At 53.8% G+C, this 25,921-nt stretch overlaps 10 protein-coding genes across 10 annotated transcripts; 4 read left to right on the top strand and 6 right to left on the bottom strand.

Annotated features, from left to right (window-relative positions):
* Positions 1-284: 284 nt before the first annotated feature.
* On the bottom strand, positions 285-2,312 carry AB675_4342 (uncharacterized protein; the record flags this gene model as incomplete). Its single annotated transcript, XM_018144473.1, has 2 exons — positions 285-1,711; positions 1,778-2,312. The coding sequence occupies 2 exons, from the start codon at positions 2,310-2,312 to the stop codon at positions 285-287; spliced, it is 1,962 nt and encodes a 653-aa protein (XP_017996468.1).
* A 581-nt stretch (positions 2,313-2,893) lies between these two features.
* AB675_4341 (UDP-N-acetylglucosamine transferase subunit alg14) lies at positions 2,894-3,756 on the bottom strand (the record flags this gene model as incomplete). Its single annotated transcript, XM_018144472.1, has 2 exons — positions 2,894-3,301; positions 3,328-3,756. The coding sequence occupies 2 exons, from the start codon at positions 3,754-3,756 to the stop codon at positions 2,894-2,896; spliced, it is 837 nt and encodes a 278-aa protein (XP_017996569.1).
* Positions 3,757-4,323: 567 nt separating this feature from the next.
* On the bottom strand, positions 4,324-5,088 carry AB675_4340 (40S ribosomal protein S19; the record flags this gene model as incomplete). Its single annotated transcript, XM_018144471.1, has 3 exons — positions 4,324-4,694; positions 4,854-4,917; positions 5,059-5,088. The coding sequence occupies 3 exons, from the start codon at positions 5,086-5,088 to the stop codon at positions 4,324-4,326; spliced, it is 465 nt and encodes a 154-aa protein (XP_017996496.1).
* A 509-nt stretch (positions 5,089-5,597) lies between these two features.
* Positions 5,598-6,389, top strand: AB675_4339 (Vacuolar-sorting protein dot2; the record flags this gene model as incomplete). Its single annotated transcript, XM_018144469.1, has 1 exon — positions 5,598-6,389. The coding sequence occupies one exon, from the start codon at positions 5,598-5,600 to the stop codon at positions 6,387-6,389; it is 792 nt and encodes a 263-aa protein (XP_017996475.1).
* Positions 6,390-6,497: 108 nt separating this feature from the next.
* Positions 6,498-10,121, bottom strand: AB675_4338 (DNA repair protein rhp26; the record flags this gene model as incomplete). The annotated part of the gene is made up of 1 exon (XM_018144468.1): positions 6,498-10,121. One exon carries the CDS (start codon positions 10,119-10,121, stop codon positions 6,498-6,500), a length of 3,624 nt encoding a protein of 1,207 aa, XP_017996546.1.
* A 981-nt stretch (positions 10,122-11,102) lies between these two features.
* On the top strand, positions 11,103-13,591 carry AB675_4337 (Serine/threonine-protein kinase ppk15; the record flags this gene model as incomplete). The annotated part of the gene is made up of 2 exons (XM_018144467.1): positions 11,103-12,789; positions 12,834-13,591. The coding sequence occupies 2 exons, from the start codon at positions 11,103-11,105 to the stop codon at positions 13,589-13,591; spliced, it is 2,445 nt and encodes an 814-aa protein (XP_017996519.1).
* A 683-nt stretch (positions 13,592-14,274) lies between these two features.
* Positions 14,275-16,934, top strand: AB675_4336 (Eukaryotic translation initiation factor 3 subunit C; the record flags this gene model as incomplete). The annotated part of the gene is made up of 3 exons (XM_018144466.1): positions 14,275-14,617; positions 14,664-15,751; positions 15,795-16,934. The coding sequence occupies 3 exons, from the start codon at positions 14,275-14,277 to the stop codon at positions 16,932-16,934; spliced, it is 2,571 nt and encodes an 856-aa protein (XP_017996472.1).
* A 540-nt stretch (positions 16,935-17,474) lies between these two features.
* AB675_4335 (Citrate lyase subunit beta-like protein, mitochondrial) lies at positions 17,475-18,581 on the bottom strand (the record flags this gene model as incomplete). The annotated part of the gene is made up of 2 exons (XM_018144465.1): positions 17,475-18,388; positions 18,533-18,581. The coding sequence occupies 2 exons, from the start codon at positions 18,579-18,581 to the stop codon at positions 17,475-17,477; spliced, it is 963 nt and encodes a 320-aa protein (XP_017996548.1).
* A 514-nt stretch (positions 18,582-19,095) lies between these two features.
* On the bottom strand, positions 19,096-20,413 carry AB675_4334 (Cholinephosphotransferase 1; the record flags this gene model as incomplete). The annotated part of the gene is made up of 2 exons (XM_018144464.1): positions 19,096-20,354; positions 20,404-20,413. The coding sequence occupies 2 exons, from the start codon at positions 20,411-20,413 to the stop codon at positions 19,096-19,098; spliced, it is 1,269 nt and encodes a 422-aa protein (XP_017996499.1).
* A 574-nt stretch (positions 20,414-20,987) lies between these two features.
* Positions 20,988-25,872, top strand: AB675_4333 (Transcription initiation factor TFIID subunit 2; the record flags this gene model as incomplete). The annotated part of the gene is made up of 4 exons (XM_018144463.1): positions 20,988-21,026; positions 21,071-24,535; positions 24,595-25,053; positions 25,105-25,872. The coding sequence occupies 4 exons, from the start codon at positions 20,988-20,990 to the stop codon at positions 25,870-25,872; spliced, it is 4,731 nt and encodes a 1,576-aa protein (XP_017996559.1).
* Positions 25,873-25,921: the final 49 nt, after the last annotated feature.

Genomic DNA, 25,921 nt, shown 5'->3' with positions numbered 1-25,921 from the left:
GTGAAATGCTGTTTGTTAGTACAGGGGTATCGAATAGGATTTGAAAAGCAAAGGGATTGTCCAGTTCCTTTCTGTGCCGTGTGCACTCGGGCCAGGAGAAATTATCGTCCGAGGTAGTCCACGGGCTGCTGTTTTAGGTCATTAGTATTCGGGTCGAGGCGGGCTCCAGATCGCTATTGTTTGGCGTCGAACGGACCACTCGATGATGCTTCATGTTGGTGATCTGACTGCATGGCCGCTGGTGTACTCGGTCATATGGTTGACCTGCTCGACCTTTGGAGTCCTCACGACGGCCGACGACGCTTTGGACCTGGAGTATCAAAAGCGCTCAAATCAAAGTCATCCTCCTCCTGGACAGCTTTCCGTTTCTTAGCGGAGCCTTTCTGAGGGGTTGTTGGGGCTAGGAAATCAAGAAGCTCGTCTTCAGGCTGTTCCTCTTCGACTGCAACTTGATCATTGAAGGCAGGCATCAGAATCTCATCTTCAAATTGCTCGTGTTCATGTTCAAGCTCTTCGATCTTCCACTCGGCTTCTTTGGCACCATTGGTGGCACCGAACGAGATTTGAGGCTCTAGCTCGGACTGCTGTGCGGCGAATTCTTCTTGACGCAGGCGAAGCAATTCCTCGCCTTCATTGTAAGAATCAAAGTCAGAGACAGGCGCAGGCGCTCCTGGATCCTCATACAATGCCGGAGTTGCTGCTGCTTGTGAGCCTTGTCCTAAAGTATCGAACGGCTTGGGCGTAGCTGCGAACATTTGAGCAGTCTCGGATTGCGCAGGCTCTGCTTTGAATGCGGATGAGCTGTCATCTACAAGTTCTTCAGTGACATCGTGACCGTCTCCGGCCGCGGTCTCGTCATCGGCAGGTTCGTTGCCTTCCTCTTCATCAAAGACGTCCAAAAGATCGTTCTCACCAGGATGGAGTTCTTCTTGCTCGTCGACGTCAGCTTGTGCTTCGTTGTGAGCGGCACCTTCGACGGTCTGCTCCTCATTGTGCGTTTTAGTAGTAGTCTCTGCATGGTCTTGCTGTTGCTCAGCTTCAGGGTCGACTTCAGCAGCGTCGTCAGCGTCATCGGCGCCCGTCGGATCATCGAGGAGGTCATCGTGGTCATCAGCGTCGACGGCACCATCTGGTCCAAGGTCGACACCTTCGTCCGAGGATGAGTCGATCACATCGGCGACCACCTCTGCCAGCTGTTTTCCGTCCATGGCCTTCTGCAGCAAACCGGCATAGTAAGTCTGTAAGCACGTTCGACTTTGCAAGACGCAAGGAATTACTGTGACATTTGCTTGCGATCCATTCCGGTGCAACGTGAGGTAAAGTTCAATGATGTGTGCAAGAGTCAGAGCGGGAGCATACTTGGAGTCCTCGCAGATGCTGAGACCAAGTTCTTCGATGATGAAGGTGAGTTCGTCGTGCTGACCAAGGTCATCTCCAGGAATCACGTGTCGACAAGCCTCAAGGAACTTGTCCATCGGTTCGTAGGCGTACGAAGTATCGCGGAAGAAGCAGTCGGTTGCGTCTTGCTGTGTAGAGAATAACGTCCATTCTGCATTATCCCAAAATACTCGAATCGAACGAAGCGCACTCTCTACCGCTGAGTCCTCGATTGCTGCAAGGTCAAGAAGAGGACCTTCGTTGACTTCAGCAACTGTGTTGGCAGACTCTGCGGCTTTGTCCTCACCTTTGCTCTGCGAGGCGTCTGTTGGATCTTGATGGTCACTAGATTCTGTGGCAGCAACTCCTGCCTCATTGATTTCGGCTGGGACTGCTTCACCAGCTTGCGGCTCTTCTTCGTGCTCGAGGTTTGTAGTGTTCGGTTCTTCTCGTGGTGCTGAGACAGACTGTTCTGTTTGGTCCTGCTCGGCGTCTTGATGTGTTGTAGTATCGGCGATCTCGTGTGTGTCGTCCTGGTCCAGTGCGAAATCGTAGGTATCGGTAGCCTTTTCGGCGTTTTCTGTTAGTGGTTCATTCGGATCGTCCTCAGGTTCCTCGTCGTACAGGATATCTTCGTCATCTACTAGCTCTTGCACTGTCTCTTGATCGACCGCGGCAGAGACTCCAATGTCAGTCTCTTCGCCGTTGTGATCATAGTCTTGATGATCATCTTCGAGCATGTCGTCGTCGTTGAGAGGAGCCGGCTCTTGCTCATCCATAACGTTGTCGGCTTGGTCTTCACCTATCTGATAATCGTTCATCGCGTCGTCCTCAGGCGCTTGGTACTGGTCTTCCATGTGGTCGAAATCGATGTCAAGATCTTCTGCTGTTTGATAGGGCGACACAGCCATATCGATATTATCGTCTTGGGCCATGACGCCAAGTTGTGTTTGTGTTGCCATTTGCGGCAAACGCGCAACCGCGCTCAATGTGAGGGTGGGCAGGCGATGGTAGTTTAACTTGGGAGAGGCGCCGCAGTTTGGGATGGCGTGGCTGATTACGAGTCACGTATGCAGGCTTCCGCTTGAGGTAAGATGAAAGGTGCGATCTGTGCGACGCAGGATGAGAAAGGTTCTCCAGGCAGGCGAACACAAGTTAGCGAGCGTACTGAGTCGGTGGTCGGACGCGTCGATTGGTCAACGATGACACTGTTGAGTCGCGGACGATCACACAATTGCGCCTCACGGGCGGCGTGTAGTCGTGAGATTGAAGAGTAAGATGATCGAGGTGAAGGAGTGATGACCGTGTCAACTTGAACGCGGCAAGAAAGTCATTGATCAGCGCCAAGCCGTCCCGAATGCGGCAGGCACCAAACGGCGTGCTGGAAATACATATAGCGCAGTTTTGACAAAACCCTGACAAAACCGGATGACGAAGAAGTTTCACTCGGCCGGTTGACACAAGCTGCTGATCAAAGACTCCCTGCATTTCAGATTCGCCGACGCAGATGCTGCTGCTATCTCACCAACGGGCCCCGATACTCAACACTTCCCGTCCCCTGTTCCCGCACCAGCCGCGGCCACTGCACCACGAATCGATCCACGAAATAGACCAGAATTTTCCCACTCAGACTCAACGTCTTGACCCGCGCCCAACTCTCGATGAACGTTGTGCGCATCTCCTTCCTGCTGCCGCTTCCGCTCTCCGAGGCTTCCTTGCCCTTTCCAGCCTTCCCGTTCGCGCCCGCAACCCCCGTCGGCGTTGACGGCACGAGCCACAACATTCGCATGAGCACGCTTGCTAACACCACACAAACACCCGTTCCAGGACCGTTAGTGACGATCAGATCCGGCGGCGACGAACGCAGGATGCGCATACAGTCCCACATACATCTTAGAGTCGTGAATGGCGTTGTCAGAAGACCCTGGTGCACACGACGAGCCTCGTGACCGTATGAATCGTGTAATTCTCATTGCCAGCACTCGTATTTCCTTTCGCCGCCTTCTTACCCTTACCCGTTGCCACAGCCGTCGCGGACGACGCCAGCTCCTTCTCAAAATCAGCGGCCCGCCCCGCACTGAACCCATCACCACTAGACACAATATACATCCTCCTGTAATCCGTCTGTAAGCCCTCGACCTGCCGTAGGATATTGAGCATTTCTGCCGTGTGGCCGCCACTGCCCAGCACGATACAGAGCTCTGCTGGAGTGACCTTGGGGACGAGTGTGTCCGGCGCGGGCCGTTGGGTGCACGACATGAGGCGGGCAATGAGGAGGTTGAAGATGAGGACGGAGGTGGTGGTGACGGCCATGATGAGGTGCTGGAGTGGGGTCACGCCGTACACCTCAAAGGGCGTAGGGACCCATGACAGGTCCATGGCGATGGAGTGTGAGGCGAGACGGCGGAAGGTAGTTGGGAAGGTGGGCGAAATGTACAGACGAAGAAGTAAGTTAAGTGCAGGCCAGGGCAGTCTTATCTTTGAATGCGACGCTGGGTCGCCAAGCAATGGCGCTCACTCATGGTATGCGACTTCAGAAGCAACGAGCCTTCAACCTACCGTATGCTCATTCGGGCTCGGTAATAAAATACTGTAACTGTGTGCAGCAGGAAGTCAACAACATTTACAGGGAATAAAAATAATTGCTGACTTGGGGTTCGGTTGAATTTATTTTGATTCTGCCGAACTTAAATGCTCAGATCCGATACAGTCCACGGCCACATCTTGTTTTTACTAGAGTGACAAATTCGACAGTCGCGACAAGATGTTTGCCGTGAGTGACTATGAATTGTCAACTTCAAGTAGGCAGGTTGCCGCATGAGTGCTGGCTGCTGAGCGGGACTGATGCGTGCAATTGCCTTGAGTGCTTCGACTCTCTGGCCGACCGTCATCCATATCTCGGCCGTGAGACCTCGTGTGCGCACAGGGAACGCAACGAGCCGCCACCTACTCGTCATCCTCGTCGTCGCCCTCGACAGCAGTCTGAGCAATACGATCCAGATCTCGGGCACCTGACTGTGTGATTCTCCGACCGCCCTTGCCAGTAGTGTCCTCGTCCTCCTCAATCTTCTCAACAATGCCCAGCTTCTCAAGAGCCTGCAAAACCTTGCGATCTACTGAACCGGAAGCATCCACGTGGTGCATTGGCTTCGAACCGCGGTTCTTTGTGCTACCGTGAACCTTTCGTAAACGACCAACACCGACTGATTTGCGGAGATAGACATGTCGGGCCACAGCAGCGGCGCGGACGTAGAACCAGTCGGGTGATTGAGGTGGGAGCTCGTTGGAGTGTGAGGTCTTGACTGTGTCGACCCAGCCTGGAGAGAGGAATATGTTAGCGGTCTGCTATAAAAGTCTTCCTCGGGCGGGTCACGCCTTGAGGCTGCCATATCTCTCATATGTTTCGTTTTGACAGTTCGCCAGCGTTCATGTGTGGTTCCGCAGAGGCTATGTCGATGCGCCGTAGGAGTACTAACCAGGGATTTGCAGCTTGCCTTGACGCTTCAAGAAGTCGGCATAGGCGTTGATGAATGTTTGCGCCTGTAACAACGTTTGTTAGCACTCCTGTAATTCTCCCCTTGATCATCCATCGACTTCTGCTCTACGGCCGCCGACTCTTGCTGCGATTTTGTTTGCGCAGGCTTTCGACTGGTCTAGAGAATAGCTTGTGTGCAGACTTACATCGACATCGCGAACGGTGACTCCTCCCATGATTGCGGTTGTGACTAAAAAGTCGCTCGGCAATCGATTATCTGGAGTTAAGGCGAAACAGAAGTCGTTGTTGTCGAAAGATCAAAGTCGGTACAATTTTTCGAAGTTGCAGGGTGCGCCTGTGGTCGAAGTCTTGGCGCTAGTATCTCCAAATTCTCGTTGTCATCCGGCTTGATGCCTGGTCTCCGGACCTCAACCTTGCTGCCTTCATTCAGATTTGGACCTCCTCGACGTGGAGCATCGCTTGGTTCCTGTACAGTCCGGACACAGCTCTTCACACTGGTCTCGGCTGCAAGATCTGACAAGTCAGAGTCCGGAAGAAGCTCCTCACACTGTCAGCTTGTACCAGACCAACATAATAACAGTTATATTCCGCTATGCTGCATTCGCAGACATCAGCCCATGACTGTTCAACTACATTCATTTATTCCAGAACGCCGTGATAAGGTCGTCCAAGTCACAAATCCGTCGAGGTCCAATTCGCGCCATATAACACGAACCTGTTCATCATGTCAACCCGCCGCGGCGTCGGCCTCGGCGCCTTCACCACCAACCGCAACCTAACCCAATCCTACAGCACCCTCGGCACCCACCTCAAATCCACCCAATCCGCCAGCCTCGCAACCCAACTCGAAGTCTTCCAATCCCTCCTGCACAACTTCGCCCTCGAGCACTCCTCCACAATCAAATCCAACCCGCAATTCCGCACCCAATTCGCCCAAATGTGCGTCGCCATCGGTGTCGACCCCCTAGCCGGCAGCTACCAGTCCGGCTCAGCATCCGCAACAACTGGGAAAGGAGTCGGCGGGCTATGGGCAAAGGTACTAGGCCACGACGTCAACGACTTCTACTTCTCCATTGCGGTCCGCATCGTCGAGCTGTGCCTCACCACGCGTTCGATGAATGGTGGGCTTTTGGGCGTGAAGGAGTGTCGGGAAGCACTCACGAAAGCTACGACCATTGGCAACGCGTTCAGCAGCGTGTCCGAAGACGATATTCTGCGCGCTGTGAAGTCCCTCGAGCCACTGGGCAGCGGGTTCAAGGTCGTTGAGATCGGCGGGAGGGCTTTTATTAGGTCAGTGCCGAAGGAGCTGAACACAGATCAAAGTACCGTGTTGGAAGTGCTGGCGTTGCTACAGGGGGGCGTGAGTGTGGGGCTGTTGAGGGATAATTTGGGGTGGGAGGAGGCGAGGTGTGTCACGGTGCTGGAGGATCTGTTGGCGGATAGTCTTGTGTGGGTGGATTATCAGTGTCGCGAGGCGGAGTATTGGAGTCCGCAGGGACTGGTGGATGATGATTGAGGAATCTATGAGCATGGCTTGGTGGCTCGATGCATCGCTACGGCTGGGAAGAACTCCTACGCTATGCTACCATCCGACAAGACAACCCACGACGGCGGACTGGACGCGCTACGCCCGATACTCATCCCTCAAAACCCACCTCCCCCTCCCCTGACTCCGTTTCTCCAACACCGCAATCCGCTTCAACGTCTCCTTGAACGCCAACGTCGCCTGCTGCGTCGTACAAAACCGATTGAAGTGGTCAATCAGCATCTGCGTGTATACGCTCCCGCCGTGGCTAGTCAGATACTGCTGAATCAGTTTAGCGAAATCCTTCGCACTTGGCGGTGTTGTCGTTCCTGACGTCGAAGGGGCTGGGGATCCAGTGGAACGGATAGAGCGGGCTGGGCTGGCTGTGCGGTCGGCTCCACCTGCATTTCCCATCTGGCGTTGTTGCAGGCTGGCTAGTAGACCAGAGGAGCCGAGCCCGCCGCCTCGGGCACGATTACTGCCGCCAAAGGCGCGGGTAGGGGTGGTGTCCTGGGGACGACCGGAGACTCCGAATTCTCCAGTCCATGTCGGGACGCCGATGGGGACGTTGCGGGCCTCCTCGCCGGCGCGACGAAGCTCTTCAGCTGCTTCTCGCGCGATCTTACGGGCTTGCCTTTCAACGATGTCCGCATCGGCGGTAACCTTCTTGGCGCTACTGTTGCCGCCGATAACGACATCGTGCTCGATTGCTGAGTGAATGCCGGAGCGCGAAAAGAGGCCTTCCATCATGCGCTTTTCTGCCGTTGACGACGGATCGGTTTCTTGGGCCTTCTCCTCTTCTTCGGCGACTTCTCCTGCGAATTGCTCAACTGCGGCGATGCCAGGTAGGGCATTGACCTCGGTGTCGTCGGCTTTGACTGTGATCTGGCCATTTGCGTGATGGGTCGTCGAGCCACGGGTAGAGTCTTTGACATCCGCTGATTTGACGCTGTCGATCTTGGCGTTCTTGAACAGCTGGCTGGTCTCGGTCGGCGCATCGTCGGAGGCGAGGGTGAAGAGATCGTGCAAGTCGTTCAGGTGGAAGGTCTGGCGCTGCTTTGGGTCTTTGAGGACTTTGTTGGTGAGGAACTGCTTGAAAATTTGGCGGTGATATATCTTTTCTTCGATGGTGCCGGCGGTCATTAAGCGGTAGATGGTCACTTCCCGCTTCTGGCCGAGTCGCCATGCTCGTTCGCGGGCTTGTAGATCTGTTGAGGGGTTCCAATCTGGGTCGTAGATGATGACTCGGTCAGCGCCAGTCAGGTTGACGCCCAGACCTCCGACTTTGGTGGTGAGAAGGAAGACGTGCAGGTCTGGGTTGGTGTTGAACTCGTCTACCATACTTTGTCGAGCTTGAATGGGCGTATTGCCGTCCATTCGCCTATACTTCATGCCTGACATCGCTCGTACAAATTGTTCAAGGATGTCGAGCATGATACGGTGCTGCGCGAAAAGCAACGTCTTGTGGCCAGTCTTGCGCCATAGCTCGAGAAGCGATCCCACCACTTTCATCTTTCCTGACTTATCGGGCTTGCCGTAGTCGTAGCCGGGCTTGACTGACAGTTGCTTATGCGCTTGAAGGTCTGGATGGTTGCAGATCTTTCGCAAGATGTCGATACCGTACAGAACCTGACGTTTGCCACTCATGATTGCATCCATTTCTCCTGATCCGAGGAACCGCTGGTAGTCCTGTCGTTGTCCAGGTGTCAGCTTGCAGAAGAGAACTTGTTCACTCTTCTTGGGCAGATCTGCTGCAACATCAATCTTAAATCGCTGCAGAAGATACGGACTGATAGCATCTTTGAGTGTCTCAGCACATTTGAAAGCAGTCTGCACCTGCAGATTTGTGGCATTTGCATAGCCGCCTTGTCGGATGGGAATCTCGAACTGGTTGCGAAAGTTGACGAGCGTCCCCAGGCGCATGGGAAAGACGAAGTCGAACAAAGACCACAGTTCAATCAGATTGTTCTGCATCGGCGTTCCTGAGAGGATGATTCGGTTGGGCGTTCGTAACTCCTTCGAGTATATCGTGATGGCAGTGTTTGGGTTGCGGATCTTGTGGCCTTCATCGAGAATGGCGTAGGACCAATCCGTCGGGATGAGCAGCGGCGCATAGCTCTGCAGACCAGAGTATGTCGTGACCAGAACACCACCTTGCTCCAGCACAGGCTTCAGTACCTTCTTCGCAGCTTTCTGCGCTGCCGTCAATGTGGTCTTCCGGGCGTTGGGATCATACACTTGGTCCATCAATTGATCCTCCCTAGAGATCTCGTTTCGAATATTGGCCATGCCAGAACCTGACGAGTGCAGTATCGCAACACGGAATGGAGGCCACCAGCGATGAAACTCATTCACCCACTGCTTCATCACCGTGGCAGGACAGACCACTATGACCGGCTTGTCCAGCTTCTTGCTGTAGTGCAGACCTGCCAGGAAGGAGATGATCTGAATGGTCTTGCCGAGACCCATCTCATCTCCCACAATCCCACCAACCTGCTGGGCGTGCAATTCCAGAAGCCAGTGGACTCCAGTCTTCTGATAGTCGAAAAGACTCGAGTAGATATCGCCAGGGATCTTGTAGCCACCGTCAAAGACCGTGTCGGCTATTTGCGGGTGTGGCTGGTAGCATTCTTCTGTAACGACCCTGTCTACGACCTCGTCATCATCGCCTTCTCCATCTTCCTCGCCTTGCAAGCGGAGGCGGGCATGCCTTCGACGTAACGCCCATCTTCGTAAACGACGCTTGTAGACGGCTTCATTGCCATCATCAACGCCGCGAAGGTCTTCAACTTCATCGTCAACATTTCGGCTGGCGGTCTTTCGAGTCCGTTTGTGCTCGCCACGTGTAACAGGCATCGAGTCATCCGTATCGTCGTCGATGAACGAATCATGCTCAGAGCTGCCCTCATCTTCGAAGGACTCGTCGTCATCACCGGGTTCTGGAGCTTCCTTTCGTCGGCGAGGCTGGACTTTTCGCCTTTTGGCTGGGCGATCGACCTGAAATTCGTCATCTTGTGAGTCGTCGACAGCATCATTGAAACCAGGCTTTCGTAGGTTTCTGTGAGACATGAGATTGTTCGAAGCACCACCAGAGAGTAGTTCGACATCTGGGGGCTCCTCCTCCGCATCTAGCAAAGCACCTTGCAACGTTGTTGTATCATTGCTTTGGCTCTGCAGACCAAATTTCGAGAACGGGGTGATCTTGCCTGTGCGAATTAGAAAGTCGCGCAGAGTCTCGTTCGGCAGACGACCGGAGCCATGGTCTTCTTCGACCGTTGCTTCAGCATCTTTCTGACGCCCATCGATCCGCTCCTGAATCTCAGCAAGATCATTGTCGAGGTCAGCGATTTGACCTTGGATTTGGTCAATCCGAGTCCGCAAACGGTTTCGCTGGGTGACACCCATGGGTCGAGCAATATCCTCCCGCAGCTGAATGATGGACACCTCTAGTTGCTTCTTCTGCGCTTTGGTCTTCTCGAGACGTTTGTGATCACGCTCATTCGCTTGTTCGAAAAGTAATTGGTCCGCCTCACGCCCAATGCTGCGTTCGAGGTCATCTTGATCACGGACTTGGGCATCAAGATCGCGCAACGCAGCCGTCTCTGCGGCCTCATCGTCGACGACCTTGCCATTAGTCGATGGACTCGTCTGTTGTTCAGCGACATCATCGTCTCCATCGCCAGGTCCAGGTGGCGATGAGCCTGGACTCGATGGTTCAGCCATCGTTAGCAACCTAGAAAGAACAAATCTTCAGGTTTGATCATGATTTAGTGACAATTGAGGGAGCCATCAGCGGTATTATCTGGACTCGACTTGGTGCAGGCGTGCGTAATGTCAAATTGGTGGAAGACGTGACTGAAAAGAAGCGAACAAAAGTGTCGATGTCATATTCTGTCACTTAGAAGAAGGCGCCACTTAGGCCTGTGCTGCCTGCAAGACTCCTCAATGATGACCACTCTCTGTCTAATGTGATCGCCGAGCACCGATCAATAGATTCACTCTCCAATAGTGACTATACACTGCCACCTAGGTGCATGGTTGTGCTCAAGCAGCTGACTTGGAAATGAAGAGCAAGTATAGGTGAGGTACTACTTGAAGGGCATGGCGCGCCAAGACATGCCTCACGCCGCCTAAAAGAGTGCTGGGTGTGTTGGCCAGCTGTTTCAAGACAACACCAGCACTGTACTCTTTTGACAGAGTGTTTATTCTTGATCGGTCTGCGATCCCTAACACCCGATCAATAGTCCCACGGAACTGGTCCTTGGACCAAAGTCCCTGACCCCAAGGCTCATTGTCAGCCAACGGCCTCGACTCACCCCCTAGAAAACAACGCAGCTCACAAGCACTATCAGCACCTTGAACCCTTGCAACACAAACGCAGGTATCGATAGCCTCAGAACGTAACCGACCATCAACATCACGATGCTGTTGCATATGACTTGACCTGCAGTCTTGCCATGTATGCAGTCCTACAGTGCGCCCCACCAGTCACTCTAGGCTGTGCACGACCACTCCGGCCGATCGCTCACCGCGACCTTCGCACGCTGGCTGGTCCTGTCTGAGACGAGGACAGCACACCGAGTGCTCTCAATCATAAAGCCCAGGCTCCTTGAGCAGGGTGGCTCGGATCAATCACCACAGATCGCGTCCGATCTGACCTGAGTCGATTGCGACCTCTGACAAATTACGAAGCCGGTTTCGAAGATGGGTACGAACCACAACCCAGCAGGCATGGGCAACCCATACGAGAACAATGGCGAATACGACGTGGCAATGGAAGATGCAGACCCATACAACCGTGCGAAGTATTTACCACGGCCTGCGCATTCGCACCGTCTTTCTGCGCAGTTCATCGGCGAGAGCTCCACAGCAGCGCAACGATATTCACCCATGAATGCAATGCCAACCGGCCCACATACATCCAGTCCCAATCCCGCCATGCAGCTGGGTCAGTACCAACAGGGACAACCGCCTCCCTCGAGGCATTCACCGACACGATACCTACCCGACCGATATCCGGCGGAACCACCGACGCCGACCAGATATCAAGCGAGCTATCTAGCAACGCTTGAGAACGCGAATTTGAGTCCAGAATCATACTATCCGCCGTCGGCGTCACAGTTACCGACGCCCTCGTCGGCTCGTCCGGGGCCACCTTCGCGACAAGCTTCACAAAGGTCTCCTGGGCCAGTCCCTCGCTTCCGGAGGGTGAAGACAGCTCAAGATATACGGCCCAGAGTCAACTCACAACCTGCGTATCGCCGTGCGAATCCGGAGGGCGGTTTCATCAGTCCGCTGCAGGCACTGACAACGTATCTGCCAGCCACATACCGAATATGTAACCCGAGCTTCAAATATGAATCGTCGAGAAACCCTCGCCGAGTCCTGACGAAGCCAAGCAAGGGGACCAAGAACGATGGCTATGACAACGAGGACAGTGACTATATTCTGTACGTCAACGACATCTTAGGCAGCGAGGAGACAGGCCACAAGAACAGGTATCTCATTTTGGACGTGCTGGGCCAAGGCACTTTCGGCCAGGTTGTCAAATGCCAGAATTTGAAGACTCAGGAAGTCGTTGCAGTCAAAGTCATCAAGAACCGGACGGCATACTTCAACCAAAGTATGATGGAGGTGTCGGTACTGGATTTATTGAACTCGAAACTCGACAAGAACGATGATCACCATCTCTTACGGCTTAAAGACACGTTCATCCACCGTCAGCATCTGTGTCTTGTGTTCGAGCTGCTCAGTGTCAACCTGTACGAATTGATCAAGCAAAATCAGTTCCGAGGATTGAGCACGACACTAGTGCGAGTATTCGCGCAGCAACTGCTCAACGGACTGACACTGCTCAATAAGGCGAGATTGATACACTGCGATCTGAAGCCTGAGAACATTCTACTGAAGAATCTTGAAAGCCCAATCATCAAGATCATTGATTTCGGATCGGCATGCGATGAAAGGCAGACAGTGTACACATACATCCAATCTCGCTTCTATCGGTCGCCAGAGGTTCTACTTGGGCTGCCATATTCCTCGGCGATCGATATGTGGTCGCTCGGCTGCATTGTTGTGGAATTATTTCTGGGACTGCCTCTATTTCCCGGCTCATCCGAATACAATCAGGTGTCTAGAATCACTGAGATGCTAGGCATGCCTCCTATGTGGATGCTGGAGATGGGCAAGCAGTCCGGCGAATTCTTCGAAAAGACGAGTGATGAGTTTGGTCGGCGGAATTACCGCCTGAAAAGTATGGAGCAGTACTCGAGGGAACACAACGTCAAAGAACAGCCCAGCAAGAAGTACTTCCAAGCAACTACGCTTCCAGAGATCATTCGCAGCTACAGTATGCCTCGGAAGAACATGAAGCAAGCAGAAGTCGAGCGAGGTGAGTTGCCCTGATCCGTTGACTGTTGGTGCTAACTATGACAGAAATGAACAACCGAATTGCGTTTATCGACTTCGTGCGAGGACTTCTGAACATCAATCCGCTAGAACGGTGGTCACCCCAACAAGCCAAGCTCCATCCCTTCATCACACAGCAAAAGTTTGATCCGTCGAGACCGTTCGTGCCACCGATGAACCTGAAGTCGCCCACCAACAAGCCACCAGCTCCAGGTGTACAGCAGCAGCTGAATGCCGAAGCCATGAGCAAGCAACGAGCTGCGCAAGCGGCCCAGGTTCAGGCACAAGCGCAGAGTGCGGCACAGAATGCATACGCGATGCAAGCACAACAGTACGCGCAGGTGCAACATCCGCAGGCACCTCCTGTGTACAACAACGTCTACCAGACGCATCAGCAAGCAGCACCCCCGCCATACCCTACTACGGGCTACGCACCGCAAATGGGCCAGATGTCTCAACAGCCTGCACAGATGGCGCCAGCTCATTATGGTCATCAGCAGCCCACACTGTACCAACAAGCCACGCAACGGGCCGGTCGCCAGCGCGCTTCGACAATGGACCAGCAACAAGGTGCCATCCCTGCTGCAATACAACGAGTGGCGAGCCATTTAGATCCGAGTCAGCCCATTCGGCTTCAGCCAAGTCCAGCATACTATCCGCCGCCACCCGATGGATACGTGGATTCGCCATCGAATGCAAGGCGGAGAGGCAGTCGAAACCAAAGGAACCGCGATTTCATCAGGACGCTCGAAGATGGTGCAATGGGCCAATCTCAGTGGCATTGATTATCTTCTGAAGAGATTGACTTACTGTCAGTCACAAATTTTGAACTGCAATAAGTTGAGCTCTCAAAGCTACACGCAGAATTCGAGCCTCGTATAGGGCCACGCTCCGCATCGGCATGCCTGTGTGCTTTAACAGGTTACGATGAAGCCAAGGTTGCGGACACCACTTTGATCATCAACCGTTGAGCTCAGCCACTGGCAATGGGGAGCCAGTGAGACTTTGGGGGCGACCAAGACAACCAGCGAGTCATGACTGGTTGGTGCGGCCTATTACACCGTCGTTGATGGGAGGAGAGACGATCAGCCGCAGGAGATCGTCCACAGGAAGACTAGGCGGGGAAGGAAAGGATTGGTGAGGAAAGGTCATGACAATTGAAAGAGGTCAGACCATGGAATTAGGTATTCCTCTGCAGGCACGTATGACATCTTCGGATGCTGCTTACGGTCCAACTTGTATCATTTCTCTCTGGTCGTGACTCTTGATGACTCGGAGCTGAGCAGTGTTGACTGAAGGACTCGATTGCCCCGCCAAGATTTCGCGGCAAAACATCCACAACTTCACGTGACTCCAATCCAGGCACTCGAAAATTGCCTAGAGTTTCCGCCCACCCTCAATTACATTGCAAGACACTTCGCCGCTGGACGTCGTTTCTTCCCTCATAGCGCCTGCTCAACTCGCCAAGATGTCTTCCCGCTTCTTCCACGGCGGTGACAGCGACAGCGACTCCAGTTCCGAGGAGGAAGATCTCTACGAACAACCCGTAGACGACTCTGCAGATTCCGATGAAGATGAAGACGATTCCGACGAAGAAGAGGATGACGATGACGACTCGTCTTCTGACGACGATGAAGGCAAAGGCGCCTCGCGCTTCTTGCGTGGCGATAGCGATAGTGACGACAGCGACGATGAGGACCGGGAGCGTGTCGTAAAGAGTGCGAAGGACAAGCGGTTGGATGAACTTGAGGGCACAATTAAGTTGATTGACAATGCTGAGAAGATCGGAGACTGGGCGGTCATCAACTCTGGTATATCTGTCGTACCACAGGATAGGATCGGGCTAACAAGACACAGAATTCGACAAGTTGAACCGTCAGGTCGTCAAAACCACACAGTCCGGCTCAACACCGCGAATCTACATCAAAAAGGTCGCCGACTTGGAGGATCTCGTCAAGGAGACCAATGAGAAACAGAAGTCTGCCAACAAAAAGATGAACGCAACATCGACGAAGGGCTTCAATGCAATGAAGCAGAAGATCCGCAAGAACAACGCCTCATACACCACAGAGATTCAGAAATACCTCGAGGACAAGGATGGCTACATGATGGAGTCGGACGATGACGAAGTCGTGGATATCGCACCCAAGGAAAAGAAGAGCAAGGTTCAGAGACTGGACGCTATCGAGGCCGCGATTGACGAGGAAGGATGGGGCACTGTTGGTCGTGGTGGCAAGGCCCTGGTCTACACGCCCGAGAGCATTCTCAAGCACCTACGGACGATTGTTGAATCACGAGGCAAGAAGAACACCGACAAGAACGAGCAGATTCGGATAATGGAGAAGTTGCTCGAGGTGGCCAACACACCATACCAGAAAATCAGAGTCCTACTGACAGTCATCTCAACACGGTTTGACGTCGTCGGCACTTCAACACAGAACTACATGTCAAAGGAGTCATGGCAGGCCGCAGAGAAGGAGTACTCGACCCTGCTCCAGACCCTGGAGGAGAACCCGGCATGGATCGTGGTTGAGGGCGCCGAGGAGTGGGAAGATGACGAAAAGGCACCGACACTTCCAACTGCTAATGGCGAGACGACCTTCAAGATTCCGGGCAGCGTCGTCTCCTTGATGGAGCGACTCGGTGACGAACTTACACGATCCCTCCAACAAACAGACCCCCACACAGCCGACTACATCGAGCGCCTAAGCGACGAGCAACTTCTCTACAACGATATCCTCCGCTCTCTAGTCTACGCGGAACGCATCGTCCAACTCCCCGGCGGCGAAGCTCGCCAAGAACTCATCAACCGCATCACCGTCCGCCGCCTCGAACACATCTACTTCAAGCCCGTCTCCGTCGTCAAGATCCTTGAAGAGAAAGCCTGGGCCGCCCTGCCCTCCAACCTCAACACCCGCCTCACCCCGCGCGACGCATACCCCGAAGTCCCCACCCTTCGTCACCACTCTCTGCAATTACCTCTTCGAGCGCAGCGAGGGCATCATCCGCGCCCGCGCCATGCTCTGCGAGATCTACTTCCTCGCCCTGCAAGACAACTACTACCGCGCCCGCGACCTCGCCCTCATGTCCCATCTGACCGAAAACATCTCCTCCTTCGACGTCTCCACCCAGATCCTCTTCAACCGCACCCTCGTCCAAATCGGCCTCTGCGCGTTCCGCGCCGGCCTCTGCTACGAAGCCCAAGGCGTCCTCCAGGAAATCTGCGGTTCAGGCCGCCAAAAGGAGCTTCTGGCTCAAGGCCTCATCTTGCAACGCTACAACACCGTCTCCCCCGAACAAGAACGCCTGGAACGCCAACGCCAACTACCCTTCCACATGCACATCAACCTCGAGCTCCTCGAATGCGTCTACCTAACCTGCAGCATGCTGCTCGAAATCCCCCTCCTCGCACAGACTGGCTCCAGCCCCGACGTGCGGAAACGCATCATCTCCAAGACGTTCCGCCGCATGCTGGAGTACACGGAGAAACAAGTCTTCCAGGGCCCGCCCGAGAATACGCGTGATCATGTCATGCAAGCCGCCAAAGCGCTGGCCAACGGCGACTGGAAGAAATGTCAAGACCTCATCAGCAAAATCGCGATTTGGGATCTGTTGGGGAGCGATAAGGAGAAGATCAGTAAGATGCTTGCGAGCCAGATTCAAGAAGAGGGGCTCCGGACATATCTCTTCACATACGCACCATACTACGACACGTTATCCCTCACGACCCTCTCAGGGATGTTCGAGCTAGATACGAAAGAGATCTCCGCTATTGTCAGCAAGATGATCTCCCACGAAGAGCTCGCGGCGGCGTTGGATCAGGTCAATGACGCGATCGTGTTCCGGAAGGGTGTCGACTTGAGTCGTCTGCAGAGCCAGGTTGTCACGCTGTCGGATAGGAGTATGAGCCTGCTTGAAGGGAATGAGAAGATACTGGAGACGAGGACGGCGGGGATGACGAATGCGTTCCAGCGAGACCAAGGCACGAGAGGAAGAGGTCGTGGCCGGGGAGGTCTCGGCAGAGGTGGTGGTCTCGGGCGAGGTGGTCGTGAAGGCGGTGGTGGTGGAAGGCCGCAGGGCGGTCAGCAGTTCAGTGGTGGTGCGTTGGGTGGTGCGATTAAGGGCTGAGCTTGAGATGTGACATGCGTGGCGCCGGGAGACCCGAGGGCTCATTGCGACAATGGCTCAATGGGGCGGTCGTCAGAGGCCAGGGTAGCATGTCCACACACTGACACAGCAGTGGGAATAGGCATTTCCTTCTTTCGCATTACTGAGGATGCAGACGATGAAGACGAAATTTGTGATAGCATGCAGAGTCGTCGCATTCTTACCGGGGCCCGCTATCAACAAGTAGAGATAGTCAGGTAGCAAAAGTCTCGAACTGAAGCATTTGCTCGCTCCTTCAGTTCCGGCGCAACGTCTTCCTTTCTGTCTGTCTTGTGTGACATTCATTTCGCATGCGAAATACTACACGTACACCTGTAAGACTTGCCTAGCCTTGCTCCTGTCCCGTAGGGTATGCTCCTCATGCTTCATCCTCGACTTCTTTGGTGAATTCCGGATCATCCGCCCTTGTCTGGTTGAATCATCCCCCCACATAGTTCTATCGAAAAGCATATTCATCCGCACAAGTCACCCATCTCAATTCGCTATCACCCTCCCTACTCATCATTGCGGCTCTTGATCCTTGTGCTGCTCCCTTAGTCTCTTGACCAGGTCCGCATCGATCTGCTCGGCTTTTGCCACGATTGCCCTTGCCTTGCCCTCAACAGGCGCATCAATCATCTTCCCATCCAACGTCCACGCCCCTCGTCCTTGCTCCTCCGCCTTCTTCTGTGCAATCACCAGCCTCACCGCCCACTCCACTAACTTTTCCGACGGACTGTAGACCTTATTCACCGTGGCGACTTGACTCGGGTGAATACATTGTTTCCCGTTGAACCCCATCCTTACGCCATCCTCGCATTCCTGCACCAGCTGCTCCTGGTCTGCTTCCGAGCGGAACGCCGTTGCGACGAGGTCGAGAGTGGAGGGAAGGTCGTGGGCACGTGCCGCAGTGACGATTGCGCTGCGAGCGAAGAGGAACTCGGTCAGGCTGGGTGTGCGTGTGAGGGAGAGGTCGAGCGCGAAGTCCTCGGCCGCAAAGGTCAGCCCACTCAGTAAACCCGGGCCGGCGGCGCAGATCGAGGTCAGGTCTGTGAGTGATCGAGCAGACTCTATAAGCGCGATCATTGTAATTGGAGGTTTGCTGTCGGCCAGCTCCTTTGGCCGGCTGTGGGCGATCACATCGCGCACAAAGTGCACATCCGAAGCAGATTCGACTTTGGGCACGACGAGGGTGGTTAGGTTGGGGGATTGTAAGACTTCTTGAATGTCGGCGAGGGCGAGGCCGCTGCCGACGCTGTTGATGCGGACGGCGCGCTCGCGGACATTGTCTGGGGTGGGTTGGTCGATGGCGGTGCGGACGAGCTTGCGGGCTTCGGCTTTGCGGCCGGGTGTCACGCTGTCTTCGAGGTCGTAGGCTATGCAGTCCGCGGTGAGGGTGCGGGACTTGTCGAGAAATTTTTGGGAGGAGCCAGGGACTGCCGAGCAATGTTAGTCTACGTCCTTAACATGGGCAGTCTGAAGGCAGGAGAAACGGCGAGGACGTCCTTCTGCTGCTACTGCTGCTGCTCCGGCCATGTATTTCGAGGCACAGAGAAGCTTTGAGAAGGCCAGGAACGTACCATAGAGCATGGACCGTCGCAGCACATTGCGACTTGCTGCTGCTGCCATCTTGAGAGTCCACGTGCCGTCACCGTCCTCGGTACAGCTGTTCCGTGCCTGTGGTTCACGCGGCCTCCGGTGTTGTCTATATATTTATTGACGTATCAATGCCTACGATGCTGTTTCCCCGCAATGGGGAAGTGAGTTGGAGAATCTCGGCGCGAGATCGGAGGGTTGAGTCGAAGAGGCGGCGGCGACAAGGTCGATATCATCGGGACGAGATGAGACTGTATGTTTGACAGGACTGATGAAGAGGATACACTTGCATGGGAGTTCTGAAGTCAGTACGGGTCGAGATCGATGTGCTGCTGCTTCTTCTAATATCAGTCTCTAGATAATTGGCAGTCATGCTGAAAATATATTCGTACGGTCAGCTGGTGGGCAGGTATAGCTATATTGTCAATGACCAAGTCTGTCCAGTTCCTCCGCTTTTGGTGCATGAAGCAGATATCCAGGCGACTGCGCAACAAACAGTAATGCCACAAGTCCTCTGGGTAGTGCTCAAGTTCTATCAGTGCTTCATTCAAGCCTTCTTTCTCGTGCTTCTCCTCAGCTCGCCATTCGCCGCTGGCGTTTCGTTCTCGATCTCTTTCTTCCCCTTGTCCGCCTCGTCGGCATCGACTTTCCTCTTCTTGATCGTCAAGCAGTTGATTTCCAATACCTTACAAATCGCATTGATTACCCTCACCGCCCAAGTGAAATACGCCACCACTGCGAACACGAAATATCCCTGCAGGTACCTGAATTCCGTTGTCGGGCTCCACGCCGACCAAAGCTCAAAGCTCGGGCCTTGCGCGAGTACTGCTCCGCCGATCAACGGGACGAGCATGACCGAGAAGAATGGGAATGGTTGTCGTGTGAGATGGCATAAAATAATCTTGGTGGTCAGACGGCCGAAGACGAACGACATTGTCAAGCACCAGAGGACGAGGTGGTTATCCTTGAGCAGATTAGAGTGTGGCGAGCCGAGCCAGGCGAGGCAGCTGCCGCAGAAGATGAGCATGGATGTCCATTCTAGGAACACGGGTAGCACAGGCAGGTTGGCAGCTCGCCGGGCATTGACGACGTGATAGACACAGGCGGGAAGATGCGCTGTGAAGAAAGCAATGAGGAGTAGCGGCACCCAGCCCTCACGCCACGACAAGTCGCCGAAGATGTTCTCCAGCCCGATGAGGTCTGAGACTGGTGTCTGCCAGACCTGGGGACCGTAGTAGCCTGAGATGGCCATGATGGAAGTGGCGATGATCAGCCCCTCGGTCGGGCCGTTGAACACGCCTAGATAGAGCGTGTGGGTGTGGTACGTCTCCCAGGTCGAGAAGAACATGGGTAGCACCGGCACCATAGCTGTGAATGCTCCGATATGAGTTGGGCCAAAGCCCATGGCGGCAGTCTCCAGCAAGCTAGCGAGTGTGCAATTCAATGAGTCAATGCCGTGGTCGAACAACTCGCCCAGTGGACTGCTGGTTCCTGTTCGCCGAGCCTGCTTTCCGTCGATGTTGTCCATGGTCGAGTAGCCCCACAAGGCGAAGGCGAAGGACCAGTACACCCACACAGGCCCTGGTCCAACGAGGTCTGGAATGGTGACCTGTAAAAGCATCACATTGGCGATGATGAGAAAGAAACCAAGCAGCGTCACCATGTTCGCGGCAAGCCACATTGGGAGCAGCTTGACGCAAGCATTCCAGTAGTAGCGGAGAACATAGTTGGAGATGAACGACTTGTCCACGCTGGAGTATTTGTAGAGCTTGAGGTTGGCAAGTGCCTGTGGTGACAGAGTGTCACCTGTTCATTATTAGATCTTAAACTGTTTGTTTGAGTAGCGACTTCCTACCTGAAGACATCTTGACAGAAGTGCTTTGCACGGAAGTCGTGCCCGACGCCTTGTAGAGTGAAGCGAAAGCAAAAAGGAGTGACCAAGATCAGTACGTTTCTTATACGCTAAGCAGCACAGTCCATCCTTGTATGCAGCACGAAGAACAACTTCGAAAAGCAAGCGCTGAATTGGGGAGCAAGGAGCGAGGTCATCGACTTTTTGCCGGTGAGTTGAGGTGACATGTGGTCGAGTCAACGATGATGTGTGGTGGAGTTATTCATGCAAGTGCCCTGGAATTTGACACCACTAGTCGTGCCCGCCAAGCACTTAAGAGAATTAGCGCGGGAGTTGCCTCGCTGCCTCTTGAATACCTTCTTGAACAATCAGGTGTCCTCTACTTTTCCATCACTACTATTAGAGGCTTCATCGATATCACTGAGGCGAAGTCTACAACTCTGTCTCTCACTTACGACGCATCTAGAGGCACAGATCGCGCGGCTGTTTGATGGTGAGTGTCGCTACTCATCAACCGGCGTCCGCCCGGAAGGCGGATCGCAAACAGTAATCCGCACCATCGAGCCAACGCATCGCATCGCATCACAATGGACGCATCGTCAACGGCGCAGTCGTCGGCACTCGACGTGAAGCTCCCGTCGCAGTCAATCGCTTCACTCTCGTTTCTCAGAAGGTCGAGCTCGACATCAACTTCAACCAACGAATTACTGGTCGAGTCGAAATCGAGATTCATCCGGAATCCAGCACTTTCCAGGACATTTATCTCAATGCTCGCCAATGCAAGATCCGCAATGTTGTTATCAATGGCGTCCAGACTCCGAACTACTATCATGTCGATCCCTGCAAAGAGACTGTGCTCAACTTCAACGCGAACGCCCACCAACATCATATACTCGCTGCCAAGATCGACAGCGTGCGACAAAGTCAGCCACGACCGTTCCCGAACCTGGTCATTTCAGTGCCGCCTGCCGTGAAGATATCGGAGGTCAACGAGATCGACGTTCATACAACTACAGGCAACACAATTAGAATTTCAAATGACACGCAGAACGGTATCAACCCGGCGGATGCAAGTGGCCTCGCAGGCTCCTCGAGCGCCAAGTACACACCTTTGACTGTCTCGATGGACTTCGAAAGCAACCATATGGGCGATCTGGTCCAGTTCATCACCAGTGATCGAGGCAGCGGTCGCTGGCCACATGCATACACGCGCGGAAAGCCTGGTGGCGACGTAGCTGGTGCACTATTCCCATGTGTGGACTCGCTGTATGCTCGAGGCTTCTGGGAAATTTCGATAACGATTCCGAAGACTGTTGGTGATGCACTGGCGCAGTTCCAGCCCGATCTATCAAGTCTCTCGTTAAACGAAAAGCCGAAAAATATATCTAGGCCAGCACATGAAAACAAGGAGATGGTCGTTGTGTGCTCTGGAGACTTCGAGCACGAAGTTGTGTCGAAAACTGATCCGACCAAGAAGATCGTGACCTTCAATTGTCTCGAACGATTGTCCGCACGACAGATTGGCTTTGCGATCGGCCCTTTTGAGCGCGTCGATCTCAATGAGCTCAGAAGTCCAGAGGAGAAGGACAAGCTAGGCGACAATGCTGTGCAGATGCTCGGGTATTGCCTGCCCCGACGTTCGGAAGAAGTCAAGAACACCTGTCTGCCAACCACCAGAGCAATGGACCAGATGGTGCAGCTGTACAGTTCTGCTCCGTTCAATACGCATTCGATTTGCTTCATCGAGGACTTGGCAGACGATGTCACTGTGTTTGCCGGACTGTCCATGTGCAGCACCCGACTGCTGTTTCCGGAACAGGTCATAGACACCTGTCAGGATGTGGCACGAAAGCTCGTTCATTCCCTAGCCGCTCAGTGGCTAGGAATTTGGATCATACCTGAGACTGCTCAAGATATGTGGGTCGTCGTGGGTATAGCTCACTTCATGACCGATCTGTTCATGAAGGAGCTTTGCGGTACCAATGAGTACAGAGCTAGGATGCGGATGCTGTCAGACGATATTGTGGCACAAGACAAGGACAGGCCGTCAATATACGAAATGGGCGAGATCCTTCATATCGATCCTCACGCCTACAATTTCATCGCATTGAAGGCGCCAGTAGTATTGTTCATCCTGGATCGCAGAATGGCCAAGACTGCCGGCGCCGCCAAAATGCCAGGCATAATTTCGAAAATCCTAACGCGTGCGAGAACATCGGAACTAGAGAACAACGCACTATCGACAGATTTCTTTCAAAAGACCGCGGAACGTGCGAACCACGGTCCGATCAACGACTTCATGCAACAGTGGGTGAAGGGAGCTGGCTGCCCGCACTTCAAGATCACTCAGCGATTCAACAAGAAGAAATTGACGATTGAGATGCTGTTTGAGCAGATTCAGACCACGGCAGACAAGGAGCTTGATGCTTCTAACTTCGTGCGTGACGCACGAGAAGAGTGGAACGAAGTCTACGCAGCCGAAAAGCAGAACTTTTTCACTGGCCCGATGACAATAAGAGTGCACGAGGCGGACGGAAGTCCCTACGAGCACATCGTACAAATCAGAGACGGCTATACTCAAATTGACGTGCCCTACAAGACCAAGTACAAGCGTCTGAAGCGCACGCGTAAACAGCGCAACAAGGTTACGGCCAAAGCTGTGGAAGAGGAAGACGAGGAAGAAGAGAAGCGCTTGGTCTACTACCTTGGCGACGTTCTGCAGGACGAAGAGGACCTGAAGAATTGGGATCTCGTGGACTGGAGCCAGGAAATGGAGAACATGATGCAGATGGAGTCTTTCGAATGGATCCGCGCGGATGCCGATTTCGAATGGATTGCTCACATCGAGCTTGGCCTTCAAGGCTACATGTACGCCTCACAGCTGCAGCAAGACAGAGATATTGTCTCTCAATTGCAGGCGATCAACAGTATCACCTCCTACAAAGCCGACAAGACAGTGTCATCAATCTTATTGAGGACCTTGATGGACCGCAGATACTTTCACCGCATCCGCTATCTGGCAGCACAAGGACTGGTCAAGCATGCACATCAGATCAACGATGAGACAGGTATCGAAGTCACGGTTGGCAAGATTCACCTCCAGAAGGCTTTCGATGAGCTTTTCTGCAATTTCGATTCCGGGATGCCTATCATCCGTCCGAACGACTTCTCCGACGCTCAGCAATACATGGCTCAGGTGGCGATTGTGGAAGCTGTTTCGAAGATCCGCGACAAGAATGGGAATGCACCACACGACGTCAAGCTCTGGATGTTGGACAAGCTCAAATTCAACGACAACTCGTCGAACGAGTATTCTGATGCATTCTATGTGTCAGCCCTAATGAAAGGCCTCGTCAGAACCTTGGTGGCGAAGCCGTCATCTCCGCCTGACATGGACGATATGGATCTCGACCAAGTCCGTGCTGCCGCCGAGCTGAACCAGTTTGAAGCTAGCTGCGTAGAAGAGATCGATCGCTTCCGAAGGATGGATGAGTGGACGAACTCATACCAGAACCTCTACTCTCGGACTGCACTGGAGTGTCAAGCTCAGCTAGCCCACGCCGGCATCATCAGATTCTCACCCTTGCATTTTCTACAGTACACCAGGCCTGGCAACTACGAGCTACTGCGGTTGGCAGCCTACAAGATCTTGATTGAACGAGACATGTTCAACACGCATAGTCTGGTCAAATACATTGTAACCTGCCTGGCTGTTGACAGCTCGCCGATGATTCGACGAGAACTGCAAACAGCGTTTGGTCGCTTACTCGGTCAGCAAGCAATCGGCGATGGAGCACACAAAGCCATTACTATTGACCAATCCGCATCAGCTACCAACGGCGAAGCAGATCTCCTCGTGGTGGACACTGCTGCAAATGATGCTGCTGTTGTTAGTCGTGCGGAGGAGATTGCTCGACGCTCGAGTCTCGAGGCTGCTCTTAAGGGTCTGAAGAAAGATCTCGGCGATCATGAAACGCTGAAGCAATCGCTCTGGGATGCGGCCGAATATGAGAAGATCACATTTGACGATCTCGGAACGATACTGGATTTCTGCCGTATGCTCTACGAGCCAAAAGATCAGATCGTTGTCACCTTGCCATTGCCGCGATACTGGAAGGTACAACATCTTGGTCATGTGAGTCGCCTTCCTTGCCTTTGACATTCCACAGTAGTGATGCTAATGACTTCTCCCAGGGCAAGCTCAAATTCAGCCAGACGTCGAAAGTACGGACGAAAATCATGAAAGCGCGCTTTCAGGTAGCCGATACTGCACCTCAGTCTGCACCTCCGCCATCGCTACAAGATAAGGTCTACAATACTATGCCTCCGCCGGGACCAATCAAAATATCCAACCATGCTCCTGTACAACAACCACAGCGGCAAGGGTCTCTTAAGCTGAAATTCGGCCGTACACCCAGCATATCAGCTAGCACTAATGCTGCTACGGACGATGGATACTTCGGAACCGGACAGATCGTAGTAAAGCCAGAGGTTCAGACCCCGGCTGCCATGCCCACACCACCACCACAGCCGTCGACACCGATGAACGTGAAGCCGCCGCCAACGAACCATAAGAAGCGTTCGGAGAGCCCAATGCAGCTGAGTGAGCTTCCGCAGCCGCCACAGAAGAAGATAACACTGAAGCTGGGCGGCGTGAGACAAAGCTCGATCAGCAGCAGTGGTGGAGGTGGTACACCTTCGTAGAACGGAGAGTCGGACTCGGAATCTGGTGGCAGCAAGCGCAGTACGGACGAGAGTCCCTCTCACTCTTCCCAGGAAGGATACCAACGCACTGCCGGTGCCCATACGCCGACCGATAGTGGCGATGACAAGGTTTACGTTGACTCGGAAGACGATCACGATGTTCACGCTCATAACGGAGCACAGCCTGCTCCCTCAAGCAATCGCCGTGGTCGCAAGTTGACATTCACCGAAGACCCCTCCAAGCCATTCGTCTGCCCTGTTTGCTCTGCTCGATTCAAGTTTCGAGCCTCCCGCAACCGTCATCGCCAATTTTCACACGCTGATAACAACCGCTTACGGTGTGGCGAATGTGGCAAGAACTTCTTCAGCAGCGACGCCCTCGAGCAGCACGCTCGCTCCTGTGCCTCCAGTACTTTCGTCGACAAGCGCTTGAAGTGTGGCGAGTGTGGCAAGGGGTTCACTCGCGGCGATAGGCTCAACGAACATGCCCGATCGTGTGGCTCCGGTACCGTCGTCAAGGCCTTTCGATGTGGCAAGTGCGGCAAGAAGTACACGCGCCAAGCGAACCTCAACAAGCACGCTCGCACGCATGGCTCAGGTTCCGTCGTCTTGAGTACATCTGGGAACAGCGAGTCCAAGGACGGCGAGTCCGAAAACGGCGTGTTGGAGAACGGTGCGTCTGGAAAAAGCGAATTCCAGAAAATTGATTCTGAGAGCAGCGATTCTGAGAGCAGCGAGTCCGAGAGTAGCGACTCTGACGGGGAGTGAACCCGCAACAGTCGACGAAGCGATCGGCCATCGTCTGGAAGAGGCTGCA

The sequence above is a fragment of the Cyphellophora attinorum genome (genome assembly GCF_001299255.1).
Source record: "Cyphellophora attinorum strain CBS 131958 chromosome Unknown Contig30, whole genome shotgun sequence".
NCBI lineage: Eukaryota > Fungi > Ascomycota > Eurotiomycetes > Chaetothyriales > Cyphellophoraceae > Cyphellophora > Cyphellophora attinorum.
Note: the sequence above shows the minus strand (reverse complement) of the source record. Positions and strands in the feature narration are given on the sequence as shown.